Source organism: Engystomops pustulosus, chromosome 10, assembly GCF_040894005.1.
Source record: "Engystomops pustulosus chromosome 10, aEngPut4.maternal, whole genome shotgun sequence".
Lineage (NCBI taxonomy): Eukaryota > Metazoa > Chordata > Amphibia > Anura > Leptodactylidae > Engystomops > Engystomops pustulosus.
In genome coordinates this window covers 67,233,816-67,252,399 of record NC_092420.1, presented here as the reverse complement: position 1 = coordinate 67,252,399, position 18,584 = coordinate 67,233,816, and the positions used below count along the sequence as shown (strand labels likewise).

The 18,584-nt window shown below is 41.4% G+C and overlaps 2 protein-coding genes across 7 annotated transcripts in view; one reads left to right on the top strand and one right to left on the bottom strand.

Moving 5' to 3' along the window:
* Positions 1–5,682, top strand: part of BCAR3 (BCAR3 adaptor protein, NSP family member) — a 68,768-nt gene extending 63,086 nt beyond the window's left edge. For both annotated transcript variants that reach the window (XM_072129088.1, XM_072129089.1), the window contains 7 exons: positions 597–697; positions 797–1,422; positions 1,656–1,771; positions 2,361–2,529; positions 2,892–3,003; positions 3,357–3,569; positions 5,219–5,682. In XM_072129088.1, coding sequence (XP_071985189.1) covers positions 597–697; positions 797–1,422; positions 1,656–1,771; positions 2,361–2,529; positions 2,892–3,003; positions 3,357–3,569; positions 5,219–5,382 — 1,501 coding nt within the window. In that variant the 3' untranslated portion in view covers positions 5,383–5,682. The remainder of the gene's footprint in view (positions 1–596; positions 698–796; positions 1,423–1,655; positions 1,772–2,360; positions 2,530–2,891; positions 3,004–3,356; positions 3,570–5,218) is intronic.
* Positions 5,683–8,716: 3,034 nt separating this feature from the next.
* Positions 8,717–18,584, bottom strand: part of FNBP1L (formin binding protein 1 like) — an 84,706-nt gene continuing 74,838 nt past the window's right edge. For 3 of the 5 annotated variants that reach the window (XM_072129090.1, XM_072129092.1, XM_072129093.1), the window contains exons 11-15: positions 16,440–16,549; positions 15,558–15,690; positions 14,767–14,861; positions 13,557–13,702; positions 10,597–13,098 (exon numbers count right to left, since the gene is read on the bottom strand). In XM_072129090.1, coding sequence (XP_071985191.1) covers positions 12,920–13,098; positions 13,557–13,702; positions 14,767–14,861; positions 15,558–15,690; positions 16,440–16,549 — 663 coding nt within the window. In that variant the 3' untranslated portion in view covers positions 10,597–12,919. The other 2 variants (XM_072129091.1, XM_072129094.1) reach the window with 2 other exon arrangements.

Below are 18,584 nucleotides of genomic sequence, written 5' to 3'. Positions count from 1 at the left end.
AACAAAATGTTATAGAATCTAATTTGTTTAAACGAACGTTGCCACCTAGTGGTCAATCCGACCTCAGGACTTTCTGCACAGTGCTGGGAAAAATGAAGTTATGTAAACATATTTAAAGTGCCTACAGGTTGTTGTATGTATCAAGGGTAGGTTCACATGGTCTTTGGGTTTTTACATTGATTTTAAAAGGAAGTGCCTGCACATCGGCAGAGCATATTGTTACTTTCATGATGTGCAGTGAGAAGCATCCACATACAGATTGATTGCAGTTTGGAGCTGGTGAAGGTCCATGCATACACACAGATTTATACCGATTTACTGCAAAGTACAGCAGAACCCTAAGAATTGACCTCGGAATTGGGTTCACACTTCCCCCACCTTGGATATACACTTTACCGGCACTTGCATTAGAAGACAATTGACCTAGTAGTGTCTAGTCCTGGTTTGTAGCAGATAACTTCGCCCCTGATGCTGCCCCCCTAATCTTGCTGCCTGAGTCAAGAGGCTCCACTCGCCTCATGGTCAGTGCACTCCTGCCTTGGGCAGTCTATGCAGATGACGCTCAGCATTAATGTGTTGTATATTGGTCCTTCCAGGAATAAAGAGAAGAGCGGCAGCCATCCATCCTGTTTAGATAACATGCGGGAGAAGAGGCGGCCACTGAACTCTCACCAATCGGAAAGCTACCTACCGTTAGGTGAGTATGAAGCTACTCATAGGCCCTTCATGTGGGTGTGTGGCAGTGGCCATTATTGAGAAACAATGCGCCATAATAATATGTGGATTTGTCTTGTAGGCAGCCGGCAGCCATACTTGTCTCCAGCAATGGATGGGAGGTTAACGCCAAGACCACATGTGTTCAGAACTGGAAGTGAACCTACATTGAGCCCGACAGAAATCCGGAGGTTCAGCACCGAGGCGCACTCTGCTGAGGCATTGAGAGGATCAGACAGTCAGCTCTGCCCCCGACCCCCTCCAAAACCAAGCAAGTCATTGTATGTGAAACAGCCGCAGTCTCCTACAATATGGCCGAGCTCGGAGGCAAATTATTGTGAACTGCACCCTACTCCTCCAGAAGACTTTGGGTGGACAAAGACTCATTCCTCGCACAGCAGCTTTGTGGAGAGTCCGAAGGGGGACGATGCGGAGACGTTCTCTCTTAGTAACTCGGAGCTGAGCTTCCCCGCATTGGAGGACAATGTATCTCTGAGCTCACATCACAGTGTGCAGGGGGACGACGTGGAGTTTGTCAGACCGGTCTACGAGAACGTCTCCTCTTTTAATCCTATTGACTTTAACTCCATAATACTCCCCCCAGAAAACAAACCCTTAGAAACGACCCTACTGAAACGGGCCAAGGAACTTTTTACCAATAATGACCCAAGGACTATTGCCAAGCACATCCTCCGCATGGACTGTAAGGTAAAGCCCTGTCCAAACTGATTATGGGACGCCCCGAAATCCTCATTACAATTATTTATACAAGTGTTAGGATCTGTTCACACACTCAGTGTGTAATAACTACAGGCTGCACTTTTGTGTCCATATAAAGCATCGCTTCCTATATTTAGAATTTCCAGTAAAATTAGAATATGTATCAGCCGGTTGCCATGATACTTCCTTCATATACACAATTGAACCTTTGCACCTTGCAGGTCGCTAGGATACTCGATGTCTCGCCAGAGATGGAAAAAATGATGGGAGTGGGGAGTGGACTGGAACTAATTACTCTGCCGCATGGCCACCAACTGCGCCTAGACCTCATCGAAAGGTAAACTTCCTCTACATAGATACAGATATTTACATAGACTGATAGGTATGAGCACCTGGTGATACCTGGACTATACTGCCATGTGTAAGACACTCTGCAAGATGTTGAGGGGTTTCCCTCAATCGGGGCCAGATTAAGGTTGGTGGGGGCCCGTTGAATGTAGTCCAGACAGGGCACAGCAATAACTATATACAGCCTCCCCAGCAATCTCTATATAGAGCCAAAAGTAATCACTATATACAGCCCCCCAGCAATCTCTATATAGAGCCAAAAGTAATCACTATATATAGCCCCCCAGCAATCCTTTATATAGAGCCAAAAGTAATCACTATATACAGCTCCCCCAGCAATCACTATATACAAAGCTCCCCCAGCAACCACTATATAAAGCCCCGAGCACTAACTATATTCAGTTATATGGACAGGGTTCTCCTTCCACTTGTTTTAGATCTCTGAAGCTTTTGTATTTTGTACTTTCATTTGTTCTTTATGTAATGTAAGTGAACCCCTTACGGATTGTACAGACACATGAAAGGTGCTCTATAGGTAATAATAATTTAAGATCTAATAAATTACATGATTATTACAGGCACATGACCATGGCAATAGGAATTGCAGTGGACATTTTGGGATGTACAGGAAATTTAGAAGAAAGAGTCGCAACTCTGAACAAGATCATCCAACTTGCCGTAGAAGTCAAGAATTTGGGAGACTTCTTTGCGTTTACTTCCATCATGAAAGCCTTGGACATGCCCCAGGTGACGTACAGTCCATGATGCTGAATACAAGTTGTATTGCCGTGAAGTTTCACATTTTCTCTGTTTTGGTATTTGCTATAGTTACAACAAGGCTCGATAAGTCTCAAAAACTGGGCAACCAAAGCTACTTAAAATTTTGTTGGTGGCTTTTTTTTTATATCTTTTGGGTTACTTATTCATTTCATTAAAGTTTTAAAAAAAGTCCCGTAATAAGGTGATTCACAGGAGATCCTGGAAGGAGCCTCCTTCCCGGATTCGGTCAATAATGTACATGTTAATAGTACAGCCTCCCTGACTGTATACTTGCGTCTTAATGTCACAGACATATTTTGTAACATAAGATTTTGGTTTCTTCTGATCAGATTACAAGGCTGGAAAATACGTGGACAATTCTGAGACATCAATATACACAGACGGCGATCACTTATGAGAAACAGCTAAAGCCCTTCAACAAAGCGTTGTTTGAAGGTGCAGGTGAGTTATAAATGTAATTCTATAATAGAAGGTGGTGGGACATGGTTGGAATCCACAGGTTAAGGAAGAACTTCCTCTGAGGAGGAGGTCCGTTCACAAGAACATGGGTCCCATTACCTGTCTGAATGTAGCATGTGCACTACCACTCATCTTCATTAGTTCCATACACCATAGATGGGAGTACATCCCTTTGATATCACTATGCAGTGCCATGATGTGTTTGGGGTGGCAGTGTGCATGATTGACCTCTCGTGTAATGCAGTGAACCTCAGACCTGCACTAGGTATAACTTCTGTTATTTACAAAGATGGAAGCTAGTGATTCTGAACAGAACATATACACATCTGTTGTAGGTCCAATACTCGACACACAGGAAAACGTGACCGTCCCCCTGGTGATGCCTATAATACTTCTGCTGGAGCGTCAGTCTGTCATATTTGAGGGAATGGACTGGTGGGAGAATCACGACCGAGGATGTGAAATAATGTTCAGTCATCTGGAATCTGCACGGTTTATTGCCCAGAATACAGCTTTGTATCAAAGCAATGCAGAGAGGTTCCTGGAAGGTAAGTCATGTTCAGGAGTATCCCATGTAGATGAATACTGGCTGCTATGACCTGGTTCTTGATGGACTTTCTTTTAAAAGTTCTTGGTATCAAAAATCATGGCTAATATACTAAAAAAACACTACTGTGGTGTTGGAGGCCAATAGGGAATGCACATTTGTCACGCTACAGTACAGAGTAGTGCGCCCGAGAACTGGAGTTTTGTACATGAAGGGGTTTCTGATGGAGACGAGCCCTGGGTGCACCTACCACTTACATTGCATGTAATTTTTTTTGATGGGACATTTACATGAGAAAACTTTGTTCCCTATCCAGCGGCTCCTACAGGGTCGCTTTTGGTCCCATTTTCTGCAGACTCCCTCAATGTTGTTTTAACAGCTTTGATGGTTGTCCCCAACTGCGCTCATACAGGCGAGTGCTCTGCTCGGCCCCCTCATATTGCTGGAGTGCCATTATGCATGCTTGACCTACCACCTCAATCAATTAGTGAGCGTGGGACCCTGGTTCTCGTGTTTTGGGATCACAAGTTTGTACAACCCCTTTAAGGGGATCTGGTCACTAGGTTTCACCCCACTAAATTCCTAGTCCTTTCAGGTAGAGTATGAAATGTCCATTCCAAATTCCCCTTTTTTATGTGGAAAAAGTACATATTTACATATGAAAAAAAGTCAGGCAAATACGGCTCTTCTACCCTCCTTTTCACATGGGATGAGTTTAGTGGTTGTGGGGGTAGTGTCCCTCCATCTTTAATTCCAGATTTTTGTGTCACATTCAAGAAACTCGTCTTTCAGATCCCATCAAGTTGAGGGTTCTATGAGCTACAGAACTGGAGATGCTTTGTATTATTTAACTGCCTGCAAGTCAGAGATCACTAAAACCTACCTTTTTAAGAATTTATAAAGTGTCACAATTCTTGACACTTTAGGCCCCAAGATTTTTAAAAACATATCAAATGATGCAGGTATACATCATAATTCTGTAATAATGGAAACTGCTGTATGATATTCTTGTACGGATTTTAAAGGTAACCTGTTAGCAAAAACTGACCTAATAAACCACTACCAGTATGTTGTGAAGCAGCTGCACACCTTCCAGATCATATTTCTTTCATGACCCAGTGTGATGGCATCATCCAGAAAATCAACTTTAAAGAGAGATGTAAATTGTTGCATAAAGTTAAGGAGTCTTAGATTTTAACACTGAAGCCAAACTCTCTCTTCATCAGAAAGTCCTCTTCACCGTTATTGATGGTCTCTGGATCTCTATGACAGAGGAGGAGGCATTCACAGCTCCGCCTCCTTGACTTTATGGAATCAATTTACAGCTCAATTCAAATTTTTCTTGATGATTTCACCATACTGGATCATGAAAGAAAGAAAAACTAGATGGGGATATGCTCCTCTTGACAATATTCTGGTAGTGGTTTATTAGGTGAATTGCTGATGACGGGTCCCCTTTGAGGATTGACCTCTCACCAATGTGGCACCTATGACTCTGTAGCGCACAGTGTGGCACTAAGACTTATATTTCGGAGACACTGGTGTATACATAATATATCTTGTGTATTCTGTTTCAACAGTCGTACAAATTTAGTCAATATATGATTGATTTTTAATTTCCTTTGCTGATATGTTTTGTCTTAATTTTAGGATTTAAGCCAGATGAAGAGATGAGTGAAATCTTTAAGACAGAATTCCAAATGAGACTTCTATGGGGAAGCAAAGGAGCTCAAGTCAACCAGGCTGAAAGATACCAAAAATTCAGCCAAATTTTAACAGCGTTGTCCCGAAAACTAGAGCCACCCTCTTCTTGAAGTAAATCCGCCTCGGATCCGTGTTGTATAATATAGAGACTAGATTTTAGCAGCGGCGCTGTTTTGTGGACAGCCTGCTGCATATGTACAATGTATATTTCGCCTTTTTGTTTTTAAAGAAACCTATAACAGCAAATTATTTATTTATTACTATCCATTCGACCTCCGCTACTAATTGTGTAGTAGCATCATGGACAATCGCAGTAGCGCTAATGCATTAGTTATAAAACTGTTCTACCAAAAATGATGATTTCCATATCAACCAATCAGATTCCAGTAAAAGAAAAAAACAAAACTTTGGCTCTGATTTTCATGGTCACTTTTTCTTAGCAGTTTTTTTATGCTTGGGTCCTAAAAGTGCACATTATTGATGGAATAACTAGATGAGCGATGCTTCTGTAAATATAATGGATAATAACAGACATGTTCTGAGGAATAGTGAATAAGGACAATCATGACAAATTTCCAACTTTATTACATGAAAATATTCTCCATAGAGAAGACTATCCATTATTTACCAAGAAGAAATCAGTATGTGCACACGCGGCAAAACTAATGCACCTGGAAAAATAAAACTTTATTAAGTCAACAAGGGCTGAATTATTCCCCAATGCAGGGATTGGGAACCATGTACTTCATACAAGAGCTGTAACCTACAGTCCTAGATGAATTCTGGGTCTATTTTACAGCCCAGGTGTCATCTGCATGTGAGGTCTGCCTGTAGATGAAAAATTTTAGGACGGATGCTATTCTCACGTGTGTGTGTGTGTGTGTGTGTGTGTGTGTGTGTGGCAATCGGCTCATACATAGGTTGGTGGAAACCATACACTCCTGTGTATATGAGCCCATAGAAGTTCATAGGGACACGTGCAAGATGCTGATACCACAGCCAACATCTGCTCAACAACAACCTTTTGTTTAAGTTATGGCACAATTTTCCATATTTCATGATAAAGTAATATCTATCCGGATTATAATTTGTGTGTCGAAGTAAAGGCAGGCCTCGGGTTACATACAAGATAGGTTATTTAGGTTTGTACTTGATTTTGTATGTAAGTGGGAATTGGTATATTTTATCATTGTAACACCAGACATTTTTTTGTATAAGTGACATTTTCTATAAGTGGATTTTTTTTTTTTTTTGCTGCCATGGGAACAAGGATTATCAATGACATTTAATCAGACACCTTGCAGCTGATCATTGCAGTCTGACACTTATGTAAAGCCTCCAGAGGGCACAGAAGTCCATCCAAGTCCAGGAGCGCCTGCAGTGTACACATTTTCCACTGCTAGAAGCTGTCACATCAAAGAACACACACAAAATGATCACTGGAATCTGATTGCCATAACAGCTAAAACTATAAGTATCACCATTTTAGCAGGACTTCAGATGGAAGTGATGGCAAAATTCTATCGCTTTCAAGGCTGGTATTATATAGAGGAAATGGTGTATAATTGTAAATGAAGGAAGGTTTATTTTTAGATAGAAATTCCTTAGAGGCTATAGGCCACTTTTGACAAGGTAAAGTCTGCAGTCTCTATGCAATCAATAGTGACCAGGCTTCCAGATTAGTTGTTTGCAGTTTCAGGCTTTTCACGTGTGGATAGGTCTCTCTCCTGTGTGGGCTCTGGCACCTGAACACGTGCAGCCCGTGTAGATGTGCTGTGGGATAATTCCACAGAATTCAGCAGATGCGAGTCCCTGTATTATATAGAAATAAAATGCAAGGATGTTCCCTATGCCGCCTGAACAGTCAAACCAGAACTATATTAACGATTACAGATCCGGCAAGACTTTTTTTCAGCCGGCAGAGGAATCGTCTTCTATATAATGCAGGAACTCCCGTCCTTTGCTGTGAGCGCAGCACGTGGGGTCAGGCCACCATACACCATGTATATCATGTGCAACAACCCTTAGGCTGCATTTACACTGACGTGTGCCTGCTGTATTGTAGCGCGGGGGAGAGCGCTGCTAAACCCCTCTCCATAGAGTAACATGGGGCACACCGCCGTATTCCGAAAAAAGATAGGACATGTCCTATCTTTTCACGGGGCACGGTCCGCACTTGTGCAGCACTATACAGCTCCCGTAGGGCGCCGTGTGCCCATTGCCCTATATGAGGGACATTTATGGGGGATGTATATACAGCCTATATGACAGTGTGAACAAAGTTTGTAAATTCAATAGTAGGAGTTCTAGGTTCGGCTCATTAAATCTGGTAAGAGCAAGGAGCGAGTTGATCGGAACAAACCTACCCTTGGCCATAAACATGGGAAATCTGTGTGTTCAGGATACAGCCACAAAACTCTGCTCCTGCGCCCTGTAGATTCTGCTTTAGTCTTCCCTCTTTCAAGGCCCTTGAATGCAGAATAAATAGGAACAGTTTTGATAACAAGCGCGTGTATGTCCTGACTGTGTGGAACTGCACAGGACTGAAGCCCTACAGCCTGACATCCAGTAGCCTTACACATGGAGAATGAGGCCAGATGCCTATGAGGGAGTTTCATCCAACAAACTCTGTGCCTTGGGTAGAATTACCAGACAACCTACAAATGGGTGAAATGAATGGACATGCTGAGTAAAGTTCAGCAGTTGTAGGTTTGGTCCGGAACAAATGGATCCTAGGCCTTGGGCTATATTTACACTGTGTTTTATGGGGGGTCTCGCCCATATTTTACACAGCGGTCTCAGATTTCACTGTTATTCAATATAGTCAAGCACCCTGCTGTTTTTTGGAAGCGATTCCTTTTCCTGTCTGTATTTGCAGCCTGTGCCTTCCTATGGTATTCTATGGAACTGTAAAATACTGATGCGGCACAGGTGTCATCTGCACGCCATCCTCATTTGCAGACCGGTTGCTGGAAAACACATTTCCAATCACTTGACTTTGTATCTCACACAGCCCTCAAATACATTGGACCGACAGATGACATATGGACTGTAAATCCAAAAGGGAGAGAAACTGAAGAAAAACAAAAAACTTATACGGGCAACGGATCCATTGTTTTCAGCCCATATAAAAGTACATGCCGTGGGCAAGCAGCCTTAGTTATACTTGGTTACTACTTGGATGGTGGAGCTCTGGTTGTATGCAGTTGCCACTTTTTATGTGTCCTTAATGTGAACTAAAGATCAGCCAACGTACAACATTAACAGGTTATGTTTCAATCCACTGTATAGGAGTCAGTGATAAGTTCATCCACATACAGTAGCTATGAATCCTGTGAAAAAAAAGAAAAAACAAAAATGCATGCCAGACATAGAGCAAGCAAATGCATATAGTAAGTGATTTGTTGACTGGTTTGTGACGTGAGAAGAACCTTACACAACATATCAGTTTCATAGTAATTTAGCCGTTTATTTCAACGCCAGAGCGCCAGTATTTGAGCTAAAAATACGCTTTGCTGGCAACTACATAGAAAAAAAAAATCATACATTATTCTTAATACATCCAATGAAACATTAAGCCAGGTAGTGTTCTTTACACACACATTAATTCACAAATTTGGATAGAGACTAGTGATTAAAGTGGTCTCAGACACCTATATGTACATTATAAAACAGATCAGCAATATACCTGTTTATAAAAGAAAAGTGCACAGAATTATTAAGTATTACTGTCATTTTATCAGTTTCATACAATAAAAAGGATTGCCTGGCAATAGCTTTAACATTGCAATAAAATGGACTGGTTACTTCCTAACCCCAAAAAATACACTACAGTCCTAAAGACAATCAACAAAATACAATGATTGTGTTACATGGTCGCGATTCTAGCTTCGGTCTACGCAGAATACTCAACCATAGAAAAACACCTACAATGGCTGCATCGGCAGCTGTGGCACAATAGACATCCCCGGTGAGTAAAGGATCACGACGGACCTTCAAACACCGAAGAAGCGAAAATGGGAGGATTGTAAAAACAAGCTCTTCTCAAGCCCTATCCTCAGAAACCACTAGTCGTAAAAACCAGACACATTACAACTAGCCGCAATGAACCAAAGTTTATCCAGAAATTGGTCCACGGAACGAGTAAAATACGATCTTAGAAAGGTTATTCCCTGAGGACAGGATCATACATCGTTGAGCCAAGCCAATTAATAACTATGGAATATTGATCTGGTAGCGATCCGTTGGCATCGACCTCCTAGGCACTCCAGTTTAAGGCAGCGTCTGAATGGAAAGAAGTCAGGGTGGTCCACAGAACATTGAAGATCTTCCATCTTTGGCCAGTTGCTCTGTGTCGCGCTCAGAACGATCTTCGGGATCACAGAGCACAACTTTAACCAGATTTGTAGAGTTCTCTTGCTCAGGAATGGTGCAGGTGCAAGTTAGAAAGACACATACAAAGGTTGAACGGAGGTCCAAAACAAAAACTGGAATGTAATAAGTTACTGGAAAGGATGGACAGTCGTAGCAGCAAAAACAACATATGGGAGCGTTGGCTTGCAGATATTTAGTGATCGGTAGGAAATAAAATAGTGGTTTTGGAAGGAAGGCGATCAGGCTGTACAGACTGTAGAAGAAAATGAAGACTGGAAGGAAGTTAAGGTGAGAAACATGTTTCATGCAAATCTAAAAGGGTTAGGGTCGAGAATGTAGATGGCACAGGCAGACATTGGCAAGATAAAAACTTGCAGGCACCAATAAGCCTCAATGTGATGTAAGGCGACAACAAAAACATCCTAGTGAATATCTGCAGAGCTGCACAAGGGACAAAACCACATGGACAAGGGTCAGGGAAACCACAAAATGGGAAGTCAATTGAAAACATTGGGGAATGGGGTGTCTATAAAATCATTCAAGAATTTTTGGATTATTTTGGAAGCAGTGCAACATTCAAGCTATCACAGATCAGATCTGTTGGAGTGTAGGCCAGCACTTAGATAGACCAACTATCCAATAAGAGGCGTCAAGGTGCAGCAGGACACAACATTCACTAGTTTGTTTTCCCGTCATCTGTAAAATAAGAATGGGATGATGTACTGGGAAAATGAGGTGCATTTAAGTGAAAACTGCACCGTACTGATAATGAAACAAATCAGGGCTCCCGGAGGTTAGTGAATAACATGTATGTATCATGCATTCATGCATGTCGCTGCTCTCACATGTGTCCCCCGGCCTAATCCCCTCCCCTTAAAAGAAGCTGCATGTAAACGCCTTCCACCATCTCGCCCAGATTCACAGACACCCTCTTCAGGAACCTGTAGTCCGAGAGGAAAAAACAGAGAAGAGGACAGTTATCAAGGCACTACATAGCGAGCACGCAGATATTTATATTTCTTGAAATATAAATCAAAATTACTGAGAATTACAGTGAAACGGTGGAATATGTACTATGGGAGGAAACATAACTGAAGTCTTCATAAGTAGGTCATTTCAAGGGGATGCACTGGGTATCTATGAAGTTTGTACTTAGCATTCTTTGGAGATCCAGCACCACCTCCACCGATCAATTAAGTTTATGGAGTTAGAAGCAGAAAGCGTAATATATTGGTCTGGCTGCATTATAGCCGAGCTGTAGTCGCACAACACAGACACAGCAGACACTAGAGAAGTGGGGTTGACTGGTGTCAGGGCGGAATATTAGATCCCTAATGATCTCCAATCAATGACCCAATCCAGGTATCAATGTGAATACGCTTCAGTTATGTGCATACAACATATTCCTAAGTGTAACCATTTGTTTTTGACTACACAGATCCAAAATTCTATGCAAAATAAGCTCATAACGTGGGTTACGGCAATGTTTTTCTGTTGCAGATCTTAAAATCTGTTCTCAACTAGAGGTGAGCAAATCTATTTATTGGTTCGTAGATTGGTACCTGAAAAATGTCAGGTTAGTACCAAAAGTGAATCTGATTTTTTTTCTACTTTTCTTTGGTTGAGGGACAGTTGAAAAAAAAATTGTGAATTTTTTTATGAAAAAATTGTGTTTTGGAGGACTGGGGGGAGTTATACAGCAATTTCCAAGAGTGACATTGGTTCAGACAAATAGATTCATACCCGAACCAAATATTTAAAAAAAAAAAACTGGGTAAAGCTACTTTAGAGCAAAGCTTGGATAATTAAACTCATCTCTATTCCTCAGCCATCAGTGTGGAAAACGTTGAGGCTCACTTTAAAAAATTGATAATTGATTGGCAGGATGGTGATGCCATACATATAGTTTATTTAAAACGTAAATATTGGGGTCAGGCTGCATTTTATGGCTTCAAAAAAGCTAAATTTACACTCATCTTCCCACAAGTCTGGTCACAGGCCAGGGGACCCAAAGAAATGAGAGTCTTTTTAGACAAAAGTTACAGTCTACTCCCGGTTTTTTAATATTGGAAACCCCTTTAATGTAATTCCGTGGCTGCTTAGATTTAGAGCTCTGTAACAGAAGAATATGCATCGTAGAATTATTCAGCAAGGAATTTTGGAACGTTACGGATGAAAATCTAAAATAAAACAAGGTCCACTTTTTTTTAGCCATTCATATGATTTTGGTCACACTCAGTTAAGCGATACATTTACAACCCGAATAATCTTTGCCTTGTCAGCAGAGATTGGGGAATGTATCTTAGCAGATCTGCCCCATTTAGAGCTGATGATCACATTCTAATATTTGCTGTAGAATCTAAACATGCAAATTAAAAACTAGCGCACAGCTGCCAAAATCGCATTCTGCTACCCAAGTCTGTATCAGCCATTGTTGTTTAGTAACATCTTCCCACATCACGGAGAGAAAATAGCTAAATTACAAGAAGACATCGAAAAAGTTTCCAGAAGAGATTTGATTTATTGTATTGGGTCAAAATAGGTTTTGTTTATTTAAACCATATTGTAGTAAAAGAAGTAAAGCAGAACGTTCAGGTGAGCTTCCATGATTGACAAGGGGCACGTGTGTGTGAAGTATGAGACTATGGTGGGCAGAGGACATGACGGGGGATTTGGTCAGACACCAGAAAGAGGTAAAAACATAAAAATGCAGCAAAAAAAAAAACTAAGAAAATTAAAAAAAACATGGCGTTCACATTAACAGAATTGTGAAAGACTATTAAAAATTGTTATTTTTGGCTCCGTATATCCGCTCTCACTATCTACATATATTAAAGAAAATTTGAATGGTTTCTGAGGGGAGCAGCTAAATAATTACATTTGCCTGTCCCACTCTTTTTATATAAATATACATCTAGAGCCGATATACATATGATATAATAAACAGATTTGGGGGATATTAAAATATAACACTATTTTCCTTACTTTTTAATAGCTGAAACCATAAGATTCGAGAAGTAGAAAACGTACTATATAAATATAGTTCAATGTACACATGTAAATTCCTAACGCACATTGTGGTTTAAGGCAAAAGGTAAAGACCTGACTCCTCTCTCCAGTGATGTCTAACTCCAGAGAGACTGCACTGCGCTCACACAGTGAACAAAATCCGCCAGGCGCCAACATTTTCCTATTCATATTCAAGTTTATCTCCCCTTCAGGAAGACCTCTCCGCCATCTTGCTGTGATCAATCTCTGGTGTACGTGTGAAGTTTAGATATAGGTTACTGCACCTTTACTGTTTTTCTCTAGAGTAACATCTATGTAAGACGTGGGCACGTAGCCTTCCTCGCCGTTCTGTCGCCTTGCTCTTGTCCAGCCGTCGCCTTTATCTTCCTCAATAATATACATTACTTCGCCTTCTTTCATAGCCAGGGTGCCTTCATTGTTACCTAGATGAGAAATGTAAAAATATTTAAAAAGTAAAAAAAAATAAAATAAAATAAATAAAGAACATAAGAATATACAAAAGTAATACTAATACAAAGACAAAAACATAGAAAAAATTCAGAAGAATCACATACTGCAGCTACTACTTGGATCCCCAAGTCCACAATGCCCTCTAGTGGTAAATGAAAGTAGCAGTCAAAGTTCCATTGCTTGAGTATAGTTCACACTTGCTCTATATGGTCAATGAAAATAATGGCACCCACTGACATCACAACACAGCAGGGTGCACTATTATGTCTGAATCAGTGATGGATTCTGCAAAGGGGGCTGTGAGATGCACAGGACAGGTCTACTGAAGAGTATCCCCAAAGGACCCATACAGTGTCTATCACAGTGTATATATGCTGTATAGGCTGCCAGCAGAGTAGTTGTTACAGATTGGCAGATGCATTATACATACCATCAAATGGATAGATCGCTTTACAGTGCCCAATGGCTGGGAGGGGGTCGTCGTCATCAAATTCATCATCAAATTCTGTATGAACAGGAGGTTGTGTTTGGATTCTGCCTTCTTGATTCGCATCTTCTGTGTAACTTCCTTCCGGACTGCCAAGATACATACAACCATTATTTATACAGAGATAGAATGAATGAACCCCAAAGAGTAACCAGTGGTGGATTATACTACAGGCGGTCTGGGCAGTAGTCTGGAGCTCAAGCTTTTAGGGTATCCAATTGCCACCAAAACCATCCAACAAATTTTATACTGAGAAAGGCTTTCAGCCATGAAATCCTCATACATTTGTTCATGCTCTCAATACACATGCACACAAGAGCTATTTCAGGACCTTTGAAGGTCCTAAAACTGCAGATTGAAAGCAGGCAGAAGGGATGCATCCTCCATTCCCCCAGCTTGTAAATAAATGTGGCACCTGACATTTGGATGGAGTCTCCATCTCCCACATGGACACCAAACTCTAAAATGTACATGATACAATATACAAGCCTGATACTAGAGCAACACGGTGCTTTCCCTTTACATTGTGTATCAGCTTTCCTGGGCCTGAGGGAGATTCCAGGCTTCTGCTATTTATTACATTCCCATACCTCACATGTGCACCTGTAAAACCCCTAATGTTTGCTCTTACGTAAAGTCCTCACAGCACGATTTATATCCTCCAGGACGAAAAGTAAATTCAAGAAATGTTCTTCAAACCAATGAATCCCCTTTACCGCCTTCATTTTGTGGGAAAATATACAATCACTTGCAACTTTCAGCTTAGAGAAGTTGGTTAAGGTAAGGGGGGGTGGAGCTATTTCAAGGGTTTTGTCATCATTGGGATCCGTAGGATCTGACTTTCTGGGACATGTACCGATGGTGAGAATGAAAGCTTTGCAGGTCTATGCACCATCCATCGTGTCCCATACAGAGGTGTGGGGGGTTCTTTTCAATCTGATATTCCTGCAGATCAAACAGGATCAGATCACATCTGATCGTCCACGGCCAACGTGGGAAGACAGGATCTACCAAACCATGAGCTGCACTTCTTAATGGCTTCATAAGTTGACAAGAGGCAGAAAAAGTTTACACCTTCCCTTAATTTAAAGGATTTGTCTAGACTGTAATGTGAGGAGAAGACCCAAGGTTGGATCCTAAGTGCAATAATAACCTCTCTCGTCCTTGTGCCACCAGGTGATTGGCCTCAGCGCTGTGCCTTCTCTCACTTCTCTGTGATACCTTGCCTTCCACTTCTGACAGCCATGCCTGGAAATGGAAAGAGGATGTTACTAATGAGAAACACAACCTTGTACGGCGTCATACGGACCAGGTTTGTACTTTCAGTTGGGACATATGTCCAGGTTACATTGCATTGTGTGCACCCCATGTATTTAGACTTAACCCCCAACTTTAAAAATGGTACGAGTCAACGGGCATCCTTTATAGAAAGGTAAATATCAGTAAATAAAAGTGCATAACAGTATATTGCATGCAAGATCACAACACAAAAATTGTGGTGAAAAACTCGGCTTATACTCGAGTATATACGGTATGCTTTAGCAGATTTTTGTTGCACGCAGATTTGGAGCACGCAGTGAAAACTGTAAGAATGGTGTACACAAGAAAATGGCATGAATGCGTTATTTTCTACAATTTCCTGGCGTTTACAAATTTTTTTTATGTAAATGAAATAAAGTTACTAGGAAGGACATTTTAATGCAGAAACATACAACACAGTAAATGCAAAAAAAAATAAATATGAAATTAAAAAACCGGGGCATGAAAAATATAAACCTAAAAAAAACCGAAAATGACCTGGTCCTTAAGGGGTTAATCAGTTCCACCTCAGTTCCACCTGATATCTCGCCATCATAAAAGCAGCGAAATCTAATAATATTCATTTACAGAAGCTGTTGCATTTTTTTCTGGGAGAAAAGCCACGTGTGGGCTGTCTGCACCCACCTCATTTTTCTGAATCTCCGTCCGAAGCTTCTCTATGTTACTCATCGTTTCTGCTATTTTTGGCTGTAAGCTGCTGGGGTCTCCCATTTGTGGACTCTTCTCATAGACATCTTTCATTTTATTCAGGGCCTCTCTGACAGGACAGAAGGGAGAAGTTATATTTTGCATGTAATACAATGTAACCTCCAGGAGGTTCTTAGCTTTACCAGCTCAGAATTCTACGTTGCTCTGGAAACTTAGTAAGTAAAATCCCACGTTACAAACAAATGTTTGTATTTGTGCTTTCTCTTTTTTTTGACAAATGAACTCATACACACAACTATGTTTTTCACGGATCTATTTGGATGCTGAAGAAACTTAGCCGGGACTAAATCCTGCCAGCGTTTGCAGCTCAAGCCTTCCCACCGAGGTCTGGGGGGACATGAAAACTACAAATGCCACGCGGACGACAAGCGCCATCGGATTGTGGTCTGAATTTGCTGATCACTTGCTAGCTACCTCAATCATGTGACCCTTCAAGTTGTCCTTTTTTTGAGGATCGGCAAGAACAGAATCTACAGATGCTACACGCCAATTTTTGGAGACACACGGCAACTAATTACAAACTAATGACACTTGGACCACAGATCCATTGTCAGTGGTCCGAAAACAGTTTCCGTTCCAAACCCTATCACCAATGTTACTGTCTGTGTTGGAGACGGTATTAATCACCATATTATAGGAGGCCAGACATCTATATGGAAAGTCAGTCAGTCATTTCTTGGAAAATATTCTTAAAAGTAAGCAGAAAGGTGATAAACTAGATCCCACAATTTCTATACCTTCTGTTCTGCAGAGAGAAAAGCAGCGATAACTTGACCAGGCTGGTAAAAATTCACTTACTTTTGATCAATCTCCTTCTGAAGCTCCCGATTCAGTTCATCAATTCTCTGCTGCAGTTTCTTCCGTCGTTGCTCTGGGGGCAGGTGGCTGAAATCTTCTAAGGCCGGGCCCTGTGTAGAGGTGACAGAAAATGAACAAAAGGAAAGCAGCCAGAGGAACAGTGAATGGAGCTGCCAATAAAGCACACGTCTGCAGAACAAGCGTGGGCTCAAAGTCGATCCCCTTAGAGGTTTCTGATGTATCAGACCCACAGGGAGTACACATAGGAGAATACAGCATACTTTATTCCGGGCTCTCTATACGGGTATGTTCACACGTGTCAGAGATACACACAGAGTACAAACAGATTTATCCATCCCATTCATCTGAATAGGGTTTCTGAAGCCATGTTTGCAAGCTAAGGAAATTTTTCCAGGCATATTTCTGGCCGCAGCATGGAAAAAAAAAATCGAACAAAAATTATGAAAAGGAACCTGTCACCAGAGCATGGCTTTTCAAGGGTGACTGTCCAATAGAGACAGAAAAGTTCTCATCACACATGTTTTCTCCAAGTGACATAATTTTAGTAATATCCGATTATAAATTTACCAGGATCCATGTCAGCTCGTGCATCAAAGTCCTGATGTGGGCTTGCTGCACAAGTAAACCTTGCTCTTGCGCGGTCAGCCTTGTAATTTTGAAGCGACGCATGCGCAGTGGGGCACAGCAAGCCACCTCCCTGCGCTTGTCAGAATCACAAGGCTCATCGCATAAGCTTAAGGCTTGCTTGTGCAGTGGAGCCCAAGTCGTGGGTGGGAGGGGGAACAGAGGGAGGATGTGAGCGCGGTGATTTGGGGTGAATGCTGATATGCGGGGGCGAGTGGCGGGAGAGGGCATCAGGCCCCCGTTGCTATATGAAAGTCACAGCCCCCAAGTCCTTATCACACCCATTTTTACATCATTTCTGTCTCGAATGGAACCGTTCACCTTTGAAAAAGAGGGCACTGGAGACAGGTTCCTTTTAACCACTACTTAATTAGGCAAGAAATGCACTACTGAATAATAGTGAAGATTATCCTAGCACAGTGGGGATATTCCCCGTTACATATCCATAGCCATTCACGTAAACTGGAGATTTCAGTAAAATATATGTTGGATTTACAATCTGTAAAACTGACGATTGTGAACATATTCTAAACATTTTGATACCTCCTCTACAATGTGTCTATCTACAGGGTAACTGAGAACAAGAAAGCATGTAGAGGCAGTACCTCAGCCTGTGTGTGACCCGCTATGAGAGGGGAGCGAGAGCAGCAAAGCGAAACTTCTAACTGCAAACTGCTCACTCCCCCAAAAGTATACATATGATGCACAGGACTCTACTGAAAGTCCAGAGATGCAACAACTTTTTGGGTCACATTCTTCCATATGTACAGTTACCTCGCAGACAAATTAGGGGAAATGCTGCATTCCTGCACAAACTGAGAACTCACCAGAGAACCTCTCCATCAGAAACACTCCTCATTATAAAGGAGCAACTTGGATCTTAAACCACTGACCTTGAAGCTGCACTGCTTTAATAGTAAAAATGTGATTATTGGGGTTAGGCCAAAACACATAAAAATGGCAAATGTGACTAATGCGTGTGTGGCGTCACCTCGGTTTATTCGGCATGGAAAAATTCTGCTCAAGTTCCTCTGTTCCAGTGTCTTGAATAAGTCATTAATAATTCTAACAAAATGATTCACTATGCGGACACCGTCCAGGCCTGGAACATACTGTATGTGTGCAGCAGGATTAACATATTCATAAGATTTGAGAGGCATTTTAAAGATTTCGTGTTCAATGACTTCATACAGGGGAAACATTCTCTTATGGTGGAGTCAGAGTTTTAGTAGACAACAGCTGCTGGTTTAGTTTGTGCCCATACATTACATGATACAATAACAATACAATAAAAGAAAAAAGGATTCTTCATAAACTGTGTATAGTTTCCCACCATATACTATCTGATGGGTAAATAACTCAGTGGTATAGAAGTAGAGACCATGAACTGTCCCCATCAATTTACAGCTTTTCAGCACAACAGGAGACTCTAGTGTTATGCATATACTATATATCAGAAGAGATGGCTCTCGTAGTGGGATTCTATCATGTATTTATTCT